Raw genomic sequence first — 22,255 nt, forward strand, 5'->3', positions numbered from 1 at the left:
AGCCAAAAGAGTTGCTAGTACTTTTTATCACAATATGTTATTAAAACAGCTCATTTATTCTGAAGCATTTCTCTTCATTAACAAAATACCTATACAAATTTCATTATATTTCATTTATCTTGAGTTTCAGAAATTGCTCCCCCAAAAAGGCAGTTTTGAACAATAGCCCTCAAATATTTCTTATTTCTCCACATAAGTAAATAGGAATCAAAACTGGAGGAAAAATAAATGTGCAAACTTAAGCTCTGAAGTGTAGAAATGGAGTTACACTGAAACAGGTTGATTTCTGTTAAAGAGTCTGAGCAGCCAGTGCAACTGGCTGATAGTCTTGTCTTTTAAAAATCCCTGCAGTTTCCCAGGGGAGCTGAAAGACCAGTGTTCAAAAGCTTCCACTCAAAATTCCCAATATCAGAGTAACAAGTTTGGGAAATATGTACCTCTAAAACTCATTTTACAATATAAAGTTACTGCTTAGTGATGGAAACAAAAGCAAATGAGATATCAAAATAAAAACACAGTTACAATGTACTGGATATTACCTACAATGCTAGAAGGAGGCATTATTATGCCCATTTACAAAAGAAGAAATTGACGCTTAAAGATTAAATAAGTAAATTGTCTGTGATGACACTGTTACAGAAGCAGAATTTCAAACCTAAGTTTGTTCCGAAGTTCTAACTCATAACTGCTACACTGAAACTTTGATAATATAAATAGTAGCAAGTTGTCTTTTCTCCCAGGAACCCACCTTATACTAATTTATTCTCCATTCATTCATTGAAGAGACATAATTTTAAAATTGTGATGAAAAAACACTGTTTCCCTTCGGATCAGATCAGATCAGTCGCTCAGGCGTGTCCGATTCTTTGCGACCCCATGAATCGCAGCACGCCAAGGCCTCCCTGTCCACCACCAACTCCCGGAGTTCACTCAGACTCACGTCCATCAAGTCAGTGATGCCATCCAGCCATCTCATCCTCTGTCGTCCCCTTCTCCTCCTGCCCCCAATCCCTCCCAGAATCAGAGTCTTTTCCAATGAGTCAACTCTTCGCATGAGGTGGCCAAAGTACTGGAGTTTCAGCTTTAGCATCATTCCTTCCAAAGAAATCCCAGGGCTGATCTCCTTCAGAATGGACTGATTGGATCTCCTTGCAGTCCAAGGGACTCTCAAGAGTCTTCTCCAACACCACAGTTCAAAAGCATCAATTCTTCAGCACTCAGCCTTCTTCACAGTCCAACTCTCACATCCATACATGACCACAGGAAAAACCATAGCCTTGACTAGACAAACGTTTGTTGGCAAAGTAATGTCTCTGCTTTTGAATATGCTATCTAGGTTGGTCATAACTTTCCTTCCAAGGAGTAAGCGTCTTTTAATTTCATGGCTATTTCCCTTACTACACCCTAAAAAATAATAGCTCAGTTTTGGGAACAGAGAAGACTCACCTCTCCTCCCATTCCTAAGTGAGCAATGACCAGAATCCAAATTGTAATAAGACGACCATCACAACTACACAAACTCCTTTTTAGAAGATTCGAATACTAACTGAAAAGAATTCAGGGGAGACAGAAATCTTTCCTTCCCTTGTGACCACTCTGGCATAAGGAAAAAAAAAATTGTAACCCTGATTTTAGAATGGTAATGAAAGTATTTTCTTGATATTTAGAGCTCTTTTCTCACCAAATCAATATGAAGATATAGGGTGATAGTTCTGCCACATGCTATTTCTTTAATTAAAATATGTGTTCTTAACAAAGATGGATGTACTTTGAGAAATAAACACCAACAATGAACACATAAAATGACTCAATAATTGATTGGTAAATACCATGTAACATGGAATAATTATATACCCTGTGAATTATATACTACTTATAGTTGACATTATTTAGGAAACCTAACAAATGAACTTGCAATTTGTTTACAAATTTCAAATCCAAATTTGTTTACAGATTTCAAATCCAAACAACCAGTTAAATATCCTGTTATTATTTAGAAGTGTCCTATCTTTAGATACCTGGTCAATAATAGTCATGCAATTAGTTACACATATCACATCCCAAAGCAAAATACATACTATCATTGGGATATCAAGAAACAATTTATCGATTCAACACATTTAAAAAGGAAAAACTGAATCTGAATATAGTACTTAATGCATGCATGCAATCATCCAGTAAGTTTCCCAGTTATCTGCTTGACTGGCTCCTCATTGAAACACGTCTAAACTCTAATGTCAGCTTGTCAGCAAGATTCTCTTTGGCCTTCCTTTCTAAAACAGTTCTTATCCCAACCCAAGCTCCTGAATACCCTCTATCATATCGCTCTGTTTTTATTATCATTGCACACTTTTCACTCTCTGAAATGATCTTATTATTTGTTTTAAAAATATTTATTTCCCCCCAATAGACAGTGGGCCTTGTTTCTCTTTATAAAAAGTGACACTTTGTCTAATAAATAAATATCTTTTTCTACTATAAAAATGACCACGTCCATTTGCTCTACACTATAATCCCACTTGCTAGGCCCACCAGTAACACACTGGGTTGTTTGTCAGTGAATGAATGATTTACTGAGTACCAATTATGTTCCAGGCAAATGGTTAAAGTGCAAAACAAAGCATGGTCCCTGTTCCAAAAGTATTACATGCCAAGATACTGAATTAATGTACCATACACTTTCAAAGTACTTTCCAAACAAATGTTAAAAAAAATAAAAAAACTAACCTTGATGTTTAATTCAAATATGCAGTTATCTTCAGTGCTGCCATATTTTTGTAACCTATTTCTACTTACTTTGCTACACAGGAACACACACTGAATTGTTTACCAACTGTTTCTGATCATGCACATTTATTTCCACAGACAACAACATTAATTGGTCTTTTGAAGACAGCTCGACTCCTGCGTCTTGTGAGAGTGGCCCGAAAACTTGATCGATACTCAGAATATGGGGCTGCAGTTCTAATGCTCTTAATGTGCATATTCGCCCTGATTGCTCACTGGCTGGCTTGCATTTGGTATGCCATTGGGAATGTAGAAAGGCCCTACCTGACTGACAAAATCGGCTGGTTGGATTCCTTAGGACAACAAATTGGGAAGCGTTACAATGACAGTGACTCAAGTTCTGGACCATCCATTAAAGATAAATACGTCACAGCACTTTATTTTACCTTCAGCAGTTTAACAAGTGTGGGATTTGGGAATGTGTCTCCTAACACCAATTCGGAGAAAATCTTTTCGATTTGTGTTATGTTGATTGGCTGTAAGTAGATTTCTCTTTTGTTATCTATTAGGATAAAATAATAGTACAAAATCAATGTCTCAAAAACATTTAAAAGAAAGCAAAGAAAAAATTTTAGAAAGTTGTAGAGATGATGGGATTAAATATATGTGTATTTTATCATATCTGATTCTCTCTGTGAGGGGAGACACCAAAGATGTTGCATGACTTCAGGAAACCATGAGCATAAAACTAGAGTGACATGATCTTGGGATTCAGGAATTGAGACTTGAAGTTCACTTTTACTGATGCAAAAATGTGTCTGTAATTTATTACTAATGGTTATGTTCTGTAATATTTCAAGCTGAGACCAGATTAGAATAGGAAAGACTCTTTTACATTACATAACTAGATATACAGACATTGGTAGATTGATATAGATATGTAAATATCACCCTACTAATTATAATGTAAGCCAATCTTTCATAGGTACATATATGCACATATATACATATATATATATATATATATGTATTTTTCCTTGTCATTTGACTAAAAATTCCTTTGTGACATTATGCCAAGGACCTAAGTGATTGCCTTTTACCCTACAATGGGTAATGCTATGAGCATCATTTATAAGTTATATATATAAGAAACAAAAACTGTGTAAAACTAAAGATATTTTAATATTAATTTTAAAAAAATCACACTTTGGAACCACTAAAAACAACCTTGTTTATACCAGGCAGCAACTGACAAAAGCATGATGGATTTTTAAAATCTGAAAAAGAGCATCATCCTTAGATTGCATACAAATTTGAAAATAGATCCAGAGAGTTAATTTTTGAATGTTAATATATTGAGTAATAAAATGTTCTTGGTAAGCTTTATTTATGAAACGTAAATAGATTCATATATTATTTATTGATTCAAATAGTTTAGTGTTCACTGTGTTTAAAATTTACTTTTCATATGTATGCCTTGTGCTTTTATTTTAGTAAGATTGTATAGGCAAATAATACATTTAAATAATGCTTAAAATATTCTGAAAATTCAGGCTAAGTCTTGTTACAAACCAAAAAACAGAATTACACTCAAAAGGAAATGAAAGTGGAGCCTGCTGGAAAAAATAGAAAATTCATTCGAGAGAGACTGAATCTTACAAAACAAACACAGCCCCAACCATTCTGTGATTGCAACTGCTAGTAAATACTTTATAGTGGCTATCAGTTTTAGTGGCATTAGTAACAAAGAAAAGAAAAAAAGTATGTTTTTAATTATAGAAATATATATAGGCACTTTTCAAAAGAAAACAGTACTTGACTCTTGAAACAGAATTTGCAAGGAAGAATTTTTTAAGAGCTGTGCCATGCTAAGTTGCTTCAGTCCATGTCCGGCTCTGTGTGACACTATGAACTGTAGCCCGCCAGGCTCCTCCGTCCATGGGATTCTCCAGGCAAGAATGCTGGAGTGGATTGCTATTCCCTTCTCCAGGGGATCTTCGCCACCCAGAGATGGAGCTGTCTTATATGTCTAGCCTGCACTGGCCTGCGGGTTCCATGCCACTAGCCCCACCTGGGAAGCCCTTTTTAAGAGCACTGAAGTTTATCCTGTTCACCCCATAGGAATCCTTACCTCTTGTGAGGATTAAGTGAAATGCATGGTACTATTTATCGTGTAAATTATTTTATTTTTTTTGTCTTACAATTATTTTAATTTTTATTTTAATGAGTTCTTTGATTTTGCTTGTCTTGTTTGCTCATGACTTTTGTAAATTCTTTAATTAGTTAATATGATACCTCCAATAATTTTTTTTCTTTTCTTTTTTAACTTTACAATATTGTATTGGTTTTGCCATAACGTGTAAATTATTTTAAATTAGAGAACTCAGTTCTTTACTTGCTCTGTGGTGGTGGTGGTTTAGTCGCTTGTGACAATGTGGACTGTAGCCAGCCAGGCTCATCTGTCCCAACATCTAATCCTTAAATCAGGGAATTACTGCCAGTTTTTCTTCTTCCTTTCTTTGTGTCTTTTTCCTTCCTTTTTTCTTTCTTTTCTTCCTCCCTTGCTCTCTACTTCCCTTCCTTCCTTTCTGTATTTTTGCCTTTTTGAATGTGACATTATGCTATTTCTATTGATTGTTTAGGAAGAATATTTATTTCCTGCAGAGGAATTCTATCTTTTAATAAAAAACACTCTAGTTAATTGGGTTGACTAAGATATATCCATATCCCACATAATATCTTTTATTTGAATAACAGACTTGCTTCTACAAAACTTAATCAAAATGGGATTATGTAAAGCTTAGCATCACACAGGAAAAAAAATTTATACATATTCCTAGAGAATTGGATCATGAGCTATTATGCCATAAAAGGTAAAATAAGATTGGAAACTTAGCAATAATAAGCATGCCTTGAAATTTTCATAGCCATTTAATGTATTTGTGTATACCTACACATGATATTTTCATTTAGACCCAAATGTATTAAGAAATGATTTAATTTTCTGTATTTAGTTCTATTTTTATACTAAGTACATACCCCTCAATTGTATGAGTAGTTTGATTTAAACCTAAAAATAAAATATAATATCCAAAATATAAATGTAAAGTATTGTATATATACTACTGCAAGTTAAAGTTGTTACAGTCAGTTATCAAGTTGAACTCTTTTTCCCAAAGCTTCTTTAAAACTAATCTTCATTCTAAAATAAAAATTTTAAGCCAAAGTAATCTTCAATCCCTTTTGCAGCAATACAATTCAAGGAAACTAAAAAGTAAACATTAAAGGCTATCATCTAATTAAATTCAAATAACTCAGATACCTATAGACACATTTTTAAAAACTATTTGCAAAGATAGTCACCAACTTTGCTTCTGAATATGTACAGAGAACAGTAACCATAGAATTCTTTTTAAAAATATACACACTTCAAGATGAAAAATAAAAGTATAAGTGGAATTAAATAAGTGAGAATATAAGTTAAGATCACATATTTATATCTATTTTTCTGATATTAATATATAATATAAGTATAATCTTTATTCAAATATTATAAATATAATATACACATTTGATTTTTTAAAACCTATAAACCAGTATATAAAGGCAAATGTATTTCATCTCTGACCTGCTTGACAAACATCTTAGGAGCATTTCTTGTTTTTATAATGTGTAAAACAAAGTCACTAGATTTCTGCTTCTAACCATGATGGCAAAACTGAAACCTTACACTACTCCTATAACTTCTTTTTTTAAATATCAGAAAACTAAACAAAGTATATAAGCATTTGGATTTCATCAAAATTAGTAACTTCAGCTTTCCAAAGGACACTGTTAAGAGGAACAAGCAAATGATAGACTAGAAAAAAATACTCTCAATACTTAGATCTAGAAAAAGACTTTTATTTAGAATACATCAAGAATTCTTACAACTCCATAATAAGAAGACAAGTCAATTTTAAAAAAATGAGAAAAAGTTTTAAACAGACATTTCACAAAAGACGATATGTCAGTGGCCAGTAAATACATGGAGAGATATTATTAGTTGTCACGGAAATGCAATTAATGCTCTAAGATGGTTAAAATAAGACAACACCAAATGTTCGGAAGGTTGTAGAACAGCTGGTGTTCTCAAATATTGCTGGTGAGAATGTAAAGTCACCCCAAATTTGGGAAATAGCTTGGCAAGTTCCTTAAACATAACCAGCGGCATGTGTGTTCAGTGGCTACGCCATGTCCAGCTCCTTGCAACCCAGTGACTGTATCTCCCCAGGCTTCTCTGTCCATGGGATTTCCCAGGCAAGAATACTGGAGTGGGTTGCCATTACCTTCTCCTGGGGATCTTCCCCAGCCAGGGATCAAACCCTAGTCTACTGCATTGGCAGGCAGATTCTTTACCACTAAGCCACCAGGGAGGTCCGAACATACCACACAGATCCGCAATTCTATTTCTAATTCTTGCAAAGGGAAATGAAAATGTATACCCACACAAAGACTTGCACACAAATGTTCCTCACAGTTTTATTCATAATAGCCAAAAACTAGAAATGGTGAGATTTTATCAACAGAAGAGATAAATGAACTTGGTAGAACCATGTGATGCAAATCTACTCATGATAAAAAAAAAAAAAAGAACAAATTGCTGACACATACAAAACAGAATTTCAAAATTCATATGACTGAAAAAGAAGTCAGACATAGATGAATGTGTTCATTATGGTTCTATTTATATGAAACTCTAGGAAATGCAAACTAATCTGTAATGACATAAAGGAGCTCAGTGATTGTCTAGAGTTAGCCTAGAAAACAGTGGCCAAGCAGCCAAGGGACACAGTGGAATCTTCTGGGATGATGAAAATGGTCTATAATCTTGATTGTGTTAACAGGCGTGTGTATGCTTGTCAACTAACTGAGCTGTGCATTTAAAACAGATTCATTTTGTTGTACCTAAATTATACATCATCAAAATTTATCTTTTTAAATTGGCACACTAGGTAGAAAAGCATTTTTATTTCTTTTATCAGTATGTTTCAGCTATTACCCAATGACCCTACATTCATTGGGATTCCCTGGTAGGCTCAGATGGTGAAGAGTCTGCCTGCAATGTGGGAGGCCCAGGTTTGATCCCTGGGTTGGCAAGATCCTCTGAAGAAGGAAATGGCAACCCACTCCTGTATTCTTGCCTGGAAAATCCCATGGACGGAGGAGCCTGGCAGGTTATAGTTCATGGGAGCCCAAAGAGTCAGACAGGACTGAGCAACATCACTTTCACTTTCTAAAATCATTAGTTTGGTGAGCTTCTTAGATTTTGAGTGTGGCGTGCTAAAGTTTTAAATTATACCTGTTTTATTTGTATAGTACCTCGAGGTGAAGCAAATCATTTTGGTGAAAGAATTTTCTGTTAAGGAAGGGTAAACAAAATAGTGAGTTGAGAGAAATGATTGTATGGTCTGCCAGCTTGCTTTTGATTCATATTTTATGCCAGTTGATGTGCATTAGCTAAATAATTGGAGAAGGAAATGGCAACCCACTCCAGTGTTCTTGCCTGGAGAATCCCAGGGACGGGGGAGCCTGGTGGGCTGCCGTCTATGGGGTTGCACAGAGTCAGACATGACTGAAGCGACTTAGCAGCAGCAGCAGCAGCTAAATAATGTATACAAAATAGAATCATTTTATGATTTTCTCTTGCTTACCACCTTTAGCTCCATTTGCTTCCTAAAAATATAGGGGAAAATGTACGCCTTTATTATAATTTAAAAAGTCATCAGCATAGAATTTCCTTAGAGAAATATATGCTATTCATGTATTCAACTGTGTACTTATGATCTAGATTTTGCTGTCCTATCAATGAGTAGAAATACCTGTTTATGATCAAACTAATGTTTGGTTCATTTTTATGGCAGTATGGAGATACAAACACAGTATCTATTAAAAACAAAATAAGAATGTTTTCCCTGACTCTTCTTTGCATAATTATGTGGTTTAAGTAAAATAACTAGCATTGATTATGGGCCCTCTAATTAAATCAAGTGAAAATCTGTACCAAACCATTTCCTGAGAACATGATAGATACTTTGGACACTTATCAGCAAGCATAAATATTTCCAACACTAAAGTTAGTCAGAGTAAAATATATTTTTCACATAAATCTCTTTGAATCGTGGTAATCCATTTCAGACACGTATTGCTAGCTCCCTTCTTAACTGTTCATTTACTCAAATTATGCCCAAGTTTTGTTTTTTTTTTTTTTTTTTTCTTTTTCATGCCTGTGGAAGATACAACCTAAACAGGTTTTCTATATTAATGAGACTTACTGTCTTTCACAAACCCCAATTCAGCCTTCCTATAGATTTCCCCAATATTTTTCCCTTTACATAGATAAAGCACCACCCATTTGTCTGGGACATTCTCTTACTTGGGACATCTATGATAAACAAGGACCATGCTAACCAAGAGACAGAAATAAGATGGAAAAGAAAGCAAATGACCAAGAAGATAAATCATTTTAAAACACAGACTGAATCTGGCCAAAATTTACCTTAAAAATGATCAAGCGGTTTATATAGGCAATGGTTTGTAAAATGTGTTGTGGAAAAAAAATACGTTGGGTGAATATTGTTGAACAAATACTTTGAGGAGTTGTTGATTGTTGTTTTTGCTTTTTTTTCCCTTTCCCCCCACCTGCTTGATACATTACAGTTCCATTACCTCCGCTCTAAGTGTCTGACATATGTCCAAAGCAAGATGTAGGCCATTGTCATCATGTGACTTTCTGTATAGAATATAGAATTTTTTTTAGGATTATTAGAAACTAAACAAATATAAAAAGAAAGACAAGATATTTAAAGAGCTTCTGTTAAATTATAAATATTTTGCCCAGGAAGCTTTAGAAATGGTATTCTAAATAATGAATGTTAGGTTTTTTTCTTCCCATAGGTGAAAGAACAAAGACGTCATTCTATTTTTCTCTGCAAAAATAAAGCTATTTTCTCATAGTCTAAGCCAAAGATATATTTCTCATATAGAAAGTAGAAAAATAAATTTTAATAGATTAAAAATTACACATGAAGAAGCACTCTAAGGAAACGGTGATTTCCTTGAAACAATTTATGGGGACTCCCCTGATGGTCCAGTGGCTAAAACTCCGGGTTCCCAATGCAGGGGACCTGGGTTTGATCACTGGTCAGAGAACTAGATCCCACAGGCCACAAAGATCTCACATACCACAACGAAGCCCTGGCACAGCCAAATAAATGAGTAAATAATTCAAAAAATATTATTCCTTAGCAAATCCTTAAATTTTATAGTAAATTTTTAATATTACAAGGTAGAGTTGTCACAATTTAAAAACCTTTACTCCACTTCCAGAATACAGATCTGTGGTAACCCCATGATGTACCTTCTTATTACATTACAAATAAAATGTTGATTCTAAACATATTTTATCTCTAGTCAATAGTCTAGATTGGTTACAGGTTGATACTGTAAATGGTCTGAGTTTTTACTTTAATATTGAATCCATGATGAATTCGGGTATTTTTCCTCTCCAGATTTACCATGAAAATTATAAACTTTACAACAGTATTGACTTAACTACTTTATTCCCCACGGGCCAGTGATAAACCCTCACAAATGGATTGAGATTTAAAAAAAAAAAAAAATCTGCATTTTGAGATTCTGACAAGATATAATATCCCCAAGTGCAGTCTTTCCCCCATAACTTTGTTTTTTATCCAATCCAGCATTAATGTATGCAAGCATTTTTGGGAATGTATCTGCAATTATCCAAAGACTATACTCGGGAACTGCCAGGTACCACATGCAGATGCTGCGAGTAAAAGAGTTCATTCGCTTTCACCAAATCCCCAACCCTCTGAGGCAACGGCTTGAAGAATATTTCCAGCACGCATGGACTTACACCAATGGCATTGACATGAACATGGTATGTATTACTGTTTTCCAAAACTGGAGCCCCTCAGGCATTATAGCTACAGCCAAAATGAAAAAAAAACAGTCTCACCAGCTTTGAACCCCTTGCTTTTGTTTTCCTTTCTCGGATGTTTATTTTCTCCCCTGGAGATAGTCTTTCATTCTCAACTCATGGCATTGCATGGTGCTATATCTAGTTATACTGTGTGGCAAAGGCATAACATGATGCAAACTGATATAACTGTGTGTCGTAGAGCGCCCACTTCTGGTCAGAGAGAGCATTGCTAAGTTAGGACTTGGGCTTTCCCACATGGCCTAGCTGCCAGAGCCTGCAAAATAGATGGATCCATATGCATTAAGACATTACCAGTAAACAATAAGATATTACCAGTAAACAGTAATAACTATAATGCCTCCAAACAGAAATTTTTTTTAAAAATATGACATTTTAAGGATCTGTGGGAGAGGTTAAGGAACTTAAGTATACCATAAACATTTTATAATAGGAAGTTTCATGTTTCTGTTAAGGACAATTTTTCTATATTTTAATCAATTAAATATGTGCCCTTTTACTGTATCTGGTTTAATGCATCTTTCCTTTCAAGGGGGAAATATGTATTCCTTCATAACTCTTAAACAAATTCAACATCAACTTTTCATAACCTTCCCTCCTCTATTAATGCTTAAAAATCAATACAACTAATAAAATTAATTGACCTAAAGAGCTACTTTAATTATTAGGAAAATTACATATATCTTTTGGACCTAGCTATTTGGCTATAGAGATTGATTACTAAAGATAAATTATATGATAAATACAAATTCAATAGCGTGTCATAGACCTATTAAAAAATGATTAGAATTATGATACCCTCCCATCTAGCTATTCCTCCACTGGGCAAGGATCTTTTTTCTAAGAGTTCTTTAGAAAATGAAATCTTTCAAAGTTAGTGACAGCAACAGTATGATACAACTTTTTCATACAACTTATTCAATTGAGATTGACATTTTTTTATTTCATTATCAATAGCCTAACAAAAAAAATAAAGGTTCAAAATTAGCAGTTAAGGTACAGAAAGCATTGCAAATACTGCCCAGTTTGAAATATATATTTACATATGATAAGTTTACCATAGCTGTGCATGATTTATTTGATTGAGAAGTAATGGCATGCCATTATAAAATTTTTAATTTGAGGAACTAATCAATCAGCACATTTCATACAAAACCATAACTGAATTCCATGAGTTATTTGTAATTATCCCATATTTACTTGTGAAAATTCATGTGCAAAGTTGATCTCACCAGGATAACACTTTAATCTCTTAAGAAAGTACCTACAAATTGGTCACTTTTGTTTATTTCCATTCATATTATTATTTAATGAAGATATCAACATTCAGAAACTACAGGGGATTCTCTAATGCTGGGTTGGCTGAAGCAGTGTCAAGAATCTTTAATCAAAACACATGTCACTCAATTTTGTTGTTCCATTCTGCCAGATTATTTCAATAACAATAGTTAAACATTTATTTATTTTACTTCCCCTCTCCATATTACTCTAGTTTTGTGACCATTTTTTTTGTGATAAAGTCTATTTTGTAAAAACTATTTACCTTTCATTGTTTGACTCTATTACCTATGAATTTGGTTTATATACCACTTGCCTATTTACAATGTACTTATGAAAGATTTATCTCTTTCCTGTCTGCTTCACACCTTAATACATGGAATCACAACACCCACCGGTAAGAACAGGAGGTATTTATATCCAATTTAATTCTCGTGTAAATTGTGGAGAACACCCTTGTGATCTGTCAGGTTTAGAGCTTGTTAAATGATTTCTAATGTTAGTTCTGATCTTTTTTGCATGGTGTAGCAGAGGAAATACAAAGCAAGAAACTGGGGAAGATAACCTGGAAGAGGCCAAGTACAGAATAGAAATTCTTAACTTGAACAACAACTTGACCTCTAATAATATTTATATAGAGTTTCCCCCCAAACCCACCCACAAAAAGTCATTTATCTGCCCCTTCCTCCACTCTGGTAAAGGTTATGGGTATACGGTTTGCATTAGATAATTGTCATAAAGAAAACGTCATTCTCTTTCATCATCCTCTATTTTCATGATGTAGGTGCTTTTCTTTCCTCTCATCTGCATGCCTGTATTGCATGATCCAGGAGTTGTGTGAGCTCTAAACCATGTGCCACTGAGTCTTGCGTGTGGTTTTGAGAGCTTGACTTTGCACGAACTTCTTGTTTGTACACAGTGTCTACATTTCTCATCTTGTGACTGCAATGTGAGTAAAAGATCCAAGTGCAATATAACTCTGAAAACTCAGCAACTGGAAGATGCTTGCTAATTAAGCACAATGTGCTAAAGAAAGTTGATTAGAAAAAAGCAACCCTACTCTTAGACTACTGAGAGGTTAAAAAAAAAAAATTCTTTTTTTTTTTTACCTCTAACACCACATTGTTAAATCCCTGTGTCTTATTAGTTTTATTGTTAACTAAATTGTGATTTAATAACAATTTAATGCGACTTAACTTTATGTACTGTGATACATAAAAATACATCAAACTGTTGTATTTTACATCAGCATTCCATGTTATTTCATTTAAGTATAACCTTAAATATAATTTATCATGAAACATTTCAGGCCATTTTTGCTGTTTAACCATGTCCAGATGAAGTACAAGATGTTTATTCATTCTCTATTAATTGACTGAAAATTCTTTTTCATAGCCCCAAACATTTGTTTGATAGATCACAAAACATCACAAAGAATTTACCTAAAACATGGAGCCATATTCCTTATTCCCTGTATTTTTGCTTTTAGTGGAACATCTATTGCCAGAATGTTCCAGAACCCAAAGCATTCTGGGAATATTTATGGGCTTCCTCTCAGTTGTGCCAAATGATTCAGATTGCAAAAGGAAAGCAGTCAGAATAATGAAGTGAGTGAAAGGAAGATGTCCTTTTGCAAATTATGTCAGGTTTAGAATTAGTAAAAATTAGCTCAGAAATGTCCATAGGTCAAGCTTGGAAAATACTTTTCTTTCTGCAATACTTTTTCAGATTAGGACTGAAGGTTCCTCAATGGATTTCCCAAAAAAAAATCAAAGCTGTCTTATAACCCAATCTGAAACTTTCAGACATTATCTAACATTGATTTTAGTTACAACACTGCCAGAAACTGAAAATCACCTTCCATGTCATTGTAGAATCAAGCCATGCACATGAAGGAACATGGCTTGAATGACCAAGGACACCAATAACTATGATCTGTCCATCATTCTGGATGGAGAGAAATAAATCACTAATGACAGAAACCACTCCATAATTTAAAATTATATTTGCATGGAAGAAAAGCCTTTTTAAAAATGGCCCTCTAATAATGCCTGAATAATAGAAAAAATATATATAGAATAAAAATTCAGAAAACCCAAGTACTAGCTATCAATATGCCACTAATCTTGGACAAGTCACTTAACCTGTCTGTCGTTTCATTAAACATGCCATTTTCAAATAGTTCTAAAGCGCCAGAACTGCCCTTGCTAAATCTGTGAAGCAATTATTATAGGAGTTTTTCTGCTTGAGGATGTAGAGTCTAACCTATCTGCTGCACACTCTTTTGCTCCCTCTGAGTCTCCTTTGTAGAACAATTGTTTCTGTGTTGAGTATTATTCAAAAGCCACTGAAGTAAGTGAATGGTAGAATTGTGGATGGCAGAGAAATCAAGGAGACCATTTCAGGTAAAGACAAGGACAGGAATAGAGGCCCTGTTTTGAGACTTCCAAGGCAGAATTAAGGCAGATAATCTAAAAACAACTTCATTTAATTTATTTTAAGAAGAAGGGAGAACAGTTGAGTATTTTAGTCTGGGGTGTTGATGCAGAAAAATTTGAGAAACAGATATAGAAAGGAGTTGAAATAAGAACCTAAAAAAGAAGAATAAATTCTTTAGCAGCCAGATAGACAAAGTTTCCTTAAAGAGAGGTAGGAGAAGAAAGAAAAATGATGGAGGCTTTGGTTTTGAGGAATAAAGAAGGCAACTCAGTGGCACTCGTACATACCACACAGTCCAGCCCTTGTGGTCAAGCAGAGACTAATTCCTCAGAAAGAAGAAGGTATAGGGCCAGAGAAGAGTTGAATAAGGGAGAATATTTAGAGATTTCAATCAAGAATCAACCTAGTGGGCTAAAATTACTTAGAATCACAGTGGGACTCTTGCCAGGCAGATTCTTTACCGCTAAGCCACCTGGGAAGCCCCAGAGTGGGACTCTCGAGTGACAAAACATACACTTCTAATGGACCAAATGAGTGAAGCCGATGAAAATAGAAAAGAAAATAATGAAGAATGACATACTGTTTAATAGAAATTCCTACTTCTTGGGGCTGATGTGATTTCTAAGGACATTTTAATGAAAATCTGATTTCATTTCTTTCCATGACTCTTTTCCTGCTCCTCTGTTATCTGATAACTCTGACTATAGACTACTACTACTAACTGCTTGCTGCTACTACTAACTACCATCTATTTAACTAGCAATTACTAACACTAACCTGCATCTACAATCTAACTGCATTCCATCAAAACTATTGTTGCACCCATTCCCTATGTTTATTTAAGTAACTTCATATGTGCCAAACTGTCACTTTCAAATATACTCCTGCTGCTGCTAAGTTGCTTCAGTCGTGTCCGACTCTGTGCGACCCCATAGACGGCAGCCCACCAGGCTCCCCCGTCCCTGGGATTCTCCAGGCAAGAACACTGGAGTGGGTTGCCATTTCCTTCTCCAATGCATGAAAGTGAGAAGTGAAAGAGAAGTCGCTCATTCGTGTCCGACTCTTAGCGACACCTTGGACTGCAGCCCACCAGGCTCCTCTGTCCATGGGATTTTCCAGGCAAGAGTACTGGAGTGGGGTGCCATTGCCTTCTCCGCAAATATACTCCACTAATGTTCTATTTTAATATGTTGTAGTGAAATGTAATTTTGAGCTCTTTCAATGTCTAATTCAGCAACTCAGATAAAATAATGCTTGTGACATTAAGCCACATAGGATATAAAGCAAAATTTATAAAATAGCATATCTTGTCTCTACCATAATATTTTTATTACCCTTTACTTTTTTCTAATGATACTTTATATACCAAAGTTGATATAGTCAGTGAAAAACCTTGGACTAGTTCATTATAAGGCTACAGTAAAATAACTACAAATATGATGCCTTTCAAGTGTGACTAACCATCCAGTGGGCAGGGACCCAGTTACCAAGAAGTCTTCAGAAAATAAAAACACTCGTGTTTAAAGATATAAGCAGCATAATACAATTCTTGCACAGGTGAACCTACAATTTAGATTGATATTTTTATTTGATCAGTAATAGTTTAACAAAAAAGCACCAGTTCAAAATTAGCAATCAAGGTACAGAGAACATTACCAATGTCTCCTAATATGAAAGACATATGCTACTTCTCTACACTTAGGTAGAAAAGTGTAAATCCACATATTTAAAAAGGGAGCATGGGGATTGGCAAAACAAAAAAACAAAAAAACACCTGCATTTAAATGATAATGACCCTGAGGATTGGTGACATCTTTTAGTTTTCTGTAAAGAAATTGTTGCTGTTTAAGAGTAGAATTAAAGTAATGGCTGTCTACAATGAACCTTAAAAGATATTTTCATCATCATGCTGATTAGTTGACAGGAATTGCCTGGATCATCAGAAACTGGATATGTGAAATTTTCCACTTGCAAGAAATCTGCTATTAACACACATACTTGGCAATTGTATTTAACACCTGAACCTCAGGCGTTTAAGAGAGGGCAAGTCACATGTCCTTCCTATTTTTCCTCCAGGCTCTTTATCCTAAAGTCTCAAAATGCCACAGAGCACAATAATTATACCATCTGGAGCCCCCTGACATGAACAATACCAAGCTTAAGACAAGCATCTGGTATTTTCAGATTACAAATGGTATATGTTAAATTATGGTTCACAAATGATGACGGTCATTTCAGGCTGGTCTCCAACCATTAAAGACTTGTTTACATCGAGCACCAAACCTGCTTTAAGCAAATCAAGTTCAGCAGTGGGATCTGATCCTGAGCCATTCCTGAGTCAAGAGAAATAATGACAGCTTGGTCTGTGGCATTACACATGAAAAATAATCATTGCAGAAATACCACACTGAGGCAATGAACACACTTCTATGCTTCAGTTTCTCCATTTGTTAACGTTCTTCCTATGGTAGTAGGAAGGTGAAAATGATGTTTCAAGTTGTTTTTCAACTTCCAAAATTTATGGTACTATTCAAACAGGATTCAAGTGCAGTCTCTTATGCTGAAGAGTGATCTATGTGTCTAGATGCTTTCTTTGGAACACAGGAATAATTCAAGCTCAATACAGTTTAGGATCAATTAATAATCAGTACAGGCGAGCCAATAATGGAAAATAAAGACATCAATGTTCACTTTTAAAATATTCTTTGGAAACATGAATTTAGGTCCATTAAATTCAAATATTAGAGGAACTTAGCACTTATCAAACTTAATAGAATCAAACCATTCACAATTTATCCCAAAATAAAAGTCCAGTATTTAGTTAAAGAATTTCCCAAGACATCACCAATAGCTTGAGAATTTATATTAAAAATGGATATGTAAATTTCTACCCACTAGACCAGATATCATTTTTTAAAGGCAAAAATAAGCACAAGTAGTTCATCTTAGCCAATTGACCATATAGCCTTATGGCAGCAGACTCAGGAAAATTACATTTAATTATTTTTCATGGTTTAGACATATTACTATCCATGGAGATGAGTGTGAATGGAAAAAAAACATATCTAAGCATGCCTCTTTCATTCCAGATATTCTAAAAGAATCTTTTAGTTTGCATCTTGGGCTGCTGTTAGTCCAGTGTGCTACCCCAAGAACTCTACACTCAGCTTAGTGACCATCTGGTAAGAATCTTCCTCACTTTGGGTCCAGTACCTTGTATAGTGCATTTTAACACTTCTGGAGCCATGCTAAAGCATTTTCCTCACTCTCCTGGCCATCTTCTTAACTCAGAATGCTCTACAATTCAGACAGAACTGAAACATGTCAGTAGTTAGAAACACCCACTGTAGTGGGAGGGAAAACCAAAGACTCAGTCCACACAAGTGTAATTATTGTACTTGAATCATAGAGGTTCACATCTAGCCATTACCTAGTTTTATCTGTGAGTCAGTGTGTGGACACTAGGAAAACAGGGCGTTAGTCGTGTTTTCTAAGATGGGAACATTGGCCCAGATTCTAATTCTAATTTTACATGCCTTATGTATGAGCTGTGCTGGAGTAGGCAACACCAGAACCGAGTTCAGAATGCTTTTTTATAATAAAGCAGGAATGGTTAATTGAGATGTCACTCCTATGAATTACTTATTCATAACATTTTTGTATAGATTTTGGTTACACTTTCCTTGTCATTTTTAAAGAAATCTTTGCAATTTATAGACATTGATGCTCTATCTCTCATCTAGATTTCAATTTATTCCTAGTCTCTTTCTAATATGCTGAGTTTGTTTAGGATATTGTCTGGATTTTAATTTTTTTGTTTTTTGTATCATCCAATTAGTCAACTTTTCCTGTATACTTCAGAGATCCTGTCCTGTTTCACAAAGTTCCCAGTAAACCTGTGGATTACACAAGTAGTTTCCTAGGCTTTGAGCTTTGTTATATGATTAAGGAAGAAAATTCTGAATCTGTTTGAAATGTAGTTTTATAAATTTTCTTCACATGGATGGAAGATAGGACTTTTTCTTTTGGTCTTAAATACCCCTGATTTATACATTAAATTATTAGGTATAATTGGAATATATATTCCCTGATGGCTCTGATGGTAAAGAATCCTACTGCAATGCAGGCAACCCAGGTTCAATCCCTGGGTGGAGAAGATTCCCTGGAGAAGGAAATAGCTACCCACTCCAGCTTTCTTGCATAGAGAATCCCATGGACAGAGGAGCCTGGCAGGCTATAGTTCATGGGGTCTCAAAGAGTCAGATGCAACTCAGCACAAATACCTTTACTCCCATATTGGCTCTATTCCCTGGTGGCTTAGAGGGTAAACCATCTGCCTGCAATGCAGGAGACAGGAAGATCCCCTGCAGAAGGAAATGGCACCCCACTCCAGTACTTTTGCCTTGAAAATCCCATGGACAGAGTAGCCTCATAGGCTACAGTCCATGGGGTCACAAAGAGTTGGAAACGACTGAGCAATGACACACATGGCAATATAAATTCTGATTTATTGTTAATAGCTTTATATCATACTTTGGTATCTGACAAGGCAAGTCAACTCTTACTAATCTTGCTTTTCTTATTTGGGGGGACATATGAGAATATTTATTATTCCATACAAAATATATGACTATCTTAATTCAATTATGACAGATTCCATTTGGGCTTTTGAGATAACCCAGAGATCAGATTGTTATTTCTGGCACACAAAAATCAGAACTTGTAACCAATATCAAAGTTTACTCAAGAATATATGTAATCATAAGGCAAATCAAGGCATGGCGATCCTTCTTCTAGTATGTGTTCTAAGTTTTAACATTGTTGTTCAGTCACTAAGTCATGTCCGATTCTTTGCAACCCCATGGACTATAGCACACTAGGTTCCTCTGCCTTCCACTATCTCACAGGGTTTGCTCAAATTCATGTCCATTGAGTCAGTGATGTTAGTTAACCATCTCATCCTCTGCTACCCGCTTCTCGTTTTGCCCTCTACCTTTCCCAGCATCAGGGTCTCTTCCAGTGAGTCAGCTCATAGCATCAGGTGGCCAAACTATTGGAGCTTCAGCTTCAGCAACAGTCCTTCCAATGAATATTCAGGGTTGATTTCCTTCAGGGTTGATTGGTTTGATCTCCTTGCTATCCAAGGGACACTCGAGTCTTCTCCAGCACCGCAATTTGAAAGCATCAATTCTTTGGTGCTCAGCTTCACTTATCCAACTCTCACATCCATTCATGACTACTAGAAAAATCATAGCTTTGACTCTACTGATCTTTGTCAGCAAAGTGGTGTCTCTGCTTTTTAGTCTAGGTTTGTCATAGCTTTTCTTCCAAGAAGCAGGCATCCTAAGTTCATGGCTGAAGTCACAGCCCTCAGTGATTTTGGAATCCAGGAAAATAAAATCTGTCATTGTTTCTACTTTTTCCCCTTCTATTTGCCACGAAGTGATGGGACCAGATGCCATGATCTTAGTTTTTTGAATGTTGAGTTTCAAGCCAGCTTTTTCACTCTTTTCTTTCATCCTCATGAAGAGACTCTTTAGTTCCTTTTCACTTTCTGCCATTAGAGTGGTATCATCTGCGTACCTGAGGTTGTTGATGTTTCTCCCAGCCATCTTGATTCCAGCTTGTGATTCATCCAGCCAAGCATTTTGCTTCAAGTATCCTGCATAAAAGTTAAATCATATTTAACATAGGAGGCCCCTAAACCATGTGTGTGATAACATAACACTTAAGCAGAACGAAGCTCTTTCGGTCATCAGACATACACATTTTAGAGTCTGGAAGTTACATAGCTTACAAGACATTTTCTAAAAAGTAATGTCCTATAAACCAATGAAATATTTGTTTACTGTAAGCAATTTAAACTAGACACACCCTGCCACAGATAAATGCCGCTCCATAGATAAGAGCTGCCCCACACCTTTAGTGTGCTTGTGAAGAGCAGGTCATTAATCTTTGTCATTATCTAGTCACTTTTCTTTCCAGGTATTACTCAGAAAGGAGAGAGAATGAATCAAATACCTGTTGCTAACCCTTTCCATTCTATGAATTTTATATTAATTTTTACATGACTTTGAAATTTCAATATTAAGTTCCTTGCTGCACATTAAAATCATCTGAATATATAAATGTTAGTGCTTCAGACCTACCCTGCAACAGTTAAACCAGAATTGCCTATAGCTATGTCAGAGCATCAGTATTTTTATGTCTATTCTAACATGTATCCAGGATTGCAAGCCACTGATGTAGAGCCTAAAAAAATTATGTCTCCTTCAGTAAGATTTTTCTAATGCTCTTAGAAATTCTTACCTTTGTTATTAAATTCATTCTTAAATTTATATATCTTAGTCAACCAAATGAAATACATTATACATTTCCGTTTTTACCTGCTATTTATCTTCCTTATAGCCACGTTAACATATTATCTGTCTCATTGTTTTTTCATTTGTTCTTTTTGCCTTACCACACGATTTGCAGGATCTTAGTTCCCTGACCAGAGACTGAACCCTCACCCCTGGGGAAGTGAAGGTACGGAGTCCCAACCACTGGACTCTCAGGGAATTCCCTATCTGCCTCACTCTTATCGGACTTTTCCTTTAGTTTGTTTTAGTCTGATTTGGGTTGCTTTGTTTGGGCAGGAGGAGAGGTCGTTGAGGATTTACTCTTGGATGTTCTAAGTATCATATCAGCAACAAAAAGAGATACATCCATTCTCTTTTTTAAAACTACTATTTATTTTCCATATGAATTCACTAGATTCTTCAAAACAGTTTTGAATAGTAGTAGCTGACTTTTTGAAAATAACTTTACCATTAAAACTAATAGTTTTAAAAAATTATTGCATTTCTGAAATAAATCCTACTTGGTCACAGATATTTTTGATATTTTGTTGATTGTATTAGCCAGTAAATTATTCATAACTGTGCATCTATTTTATAGTGGTATTGTTCTATAGTTACAAGCTTTTTAAATGTTAGAAAGAAATCATCTCTTAAACTATGTGGTCGTTGTGGTTTTAATAGTAGTTCTTTAACCACCATTCAATCTATACTATGGTAATTATTTATTCTGCTTCTTTCTTGGTCAATATTGATAATTCATATTTTGGGAAAAATTCATCCATTACATCTAGGCTTTCAAAGTGGTTACAAAATTGCTTCAAAGATTCTCTTTTAACTCATTTATTTAGTCTTTTCCATATCTGTAGCTACCTCTGCCTTATCATTGGTAAATTTGCATATTTTTGTTCTTTTTTTCTTCCTTTAGCAGGCCTTTGAAAGATTCACTTATTTCACTGTATTTTTTTCAAGGAACTAGCCTTTGGATTAATTTATTATTGCTACTATTTTTTCATCTTCAGCATTTGCCTTCATTACCTTCTTTTTTATTTCTTTGTTTTGTTCTATTATTTTTACCATTTGTTTTAAGTTTCTTTGAGTCTTTCTTTCTGAAATAACTAAGACATTAAGACTAATATTTTCCTTTCAATGTAAATTTTTCTGTGGTTCCATGGATTTTGATATGAATTTTTCTACTGCATTCTAAATTATGTATTTTTTGATCCAAAGGTTATCATAGAGTATGGTTCTTAATTTTCATGTGCTTCTGATTTTTAGTCACTTTTTAATTATTTTTTCTAGAGTTAATGGACTATATAAGATTTCCACTTTTATAAATGTTTAAGTACCCACACCTAATACAAAACCAATCTATGACTGCATTTGTTTGCAATGACTCACTTTTATAAAGTTTTTCCGAAACATGTCGTTTTATTTTCATGGAGATGGGGGAACCCTGCTCTCTTTCTTT

At 34.9% G+C, this 22,255-nt stretch overlaps 1 protein-coding gene across 2 annotated transcripts in view; it reads left to right on the forward strand.

Annotated features, from left to right (window-relative positions):
• The window catches only part of KCNH7 (potassium voltage-gated channel subfamily H member 7), a 535,441-nt gene that overhangs the window by 466,101 nt on the left and 47,085 nt on the right, over positions 1 to 22,255 (forward strand). For both annotated transcript variants that reach the window (XM_070804157.1, XM_019971802.2), the window contains 2 exons: positions 2,866 to 3,265; positions 10,470 to 10,669. In XM_070804157.1, coding sequence (XP_070660258.1) covers positions 2,866 to 3,265; positions 10,470 to 10,669 — 600 coding nt within the window. The remainder of the gene's footprint in view (positions 1 to 2,865; positions 3,266 to 10,469; positions 10,670 to 22,255) is intronic.

This window comes from Bos indicus, chromosome 2 (assembly GCF_029378745.1).
Source record: "Bos indicus isolate NIAB-ARS_2022 breed Sahiwal x Tharparkar chromosome 2, NIAB-ARS_B.indTharparkar_mat_pri_1.0, whole genome shotgun sequence".
Taxonomy (NCBI): domain Eukaryota; kingdom Metazoa; phylum Chordata; class Mammalia; order Artiodactyla; family Bovidae; genus Bos; species Bos indicus.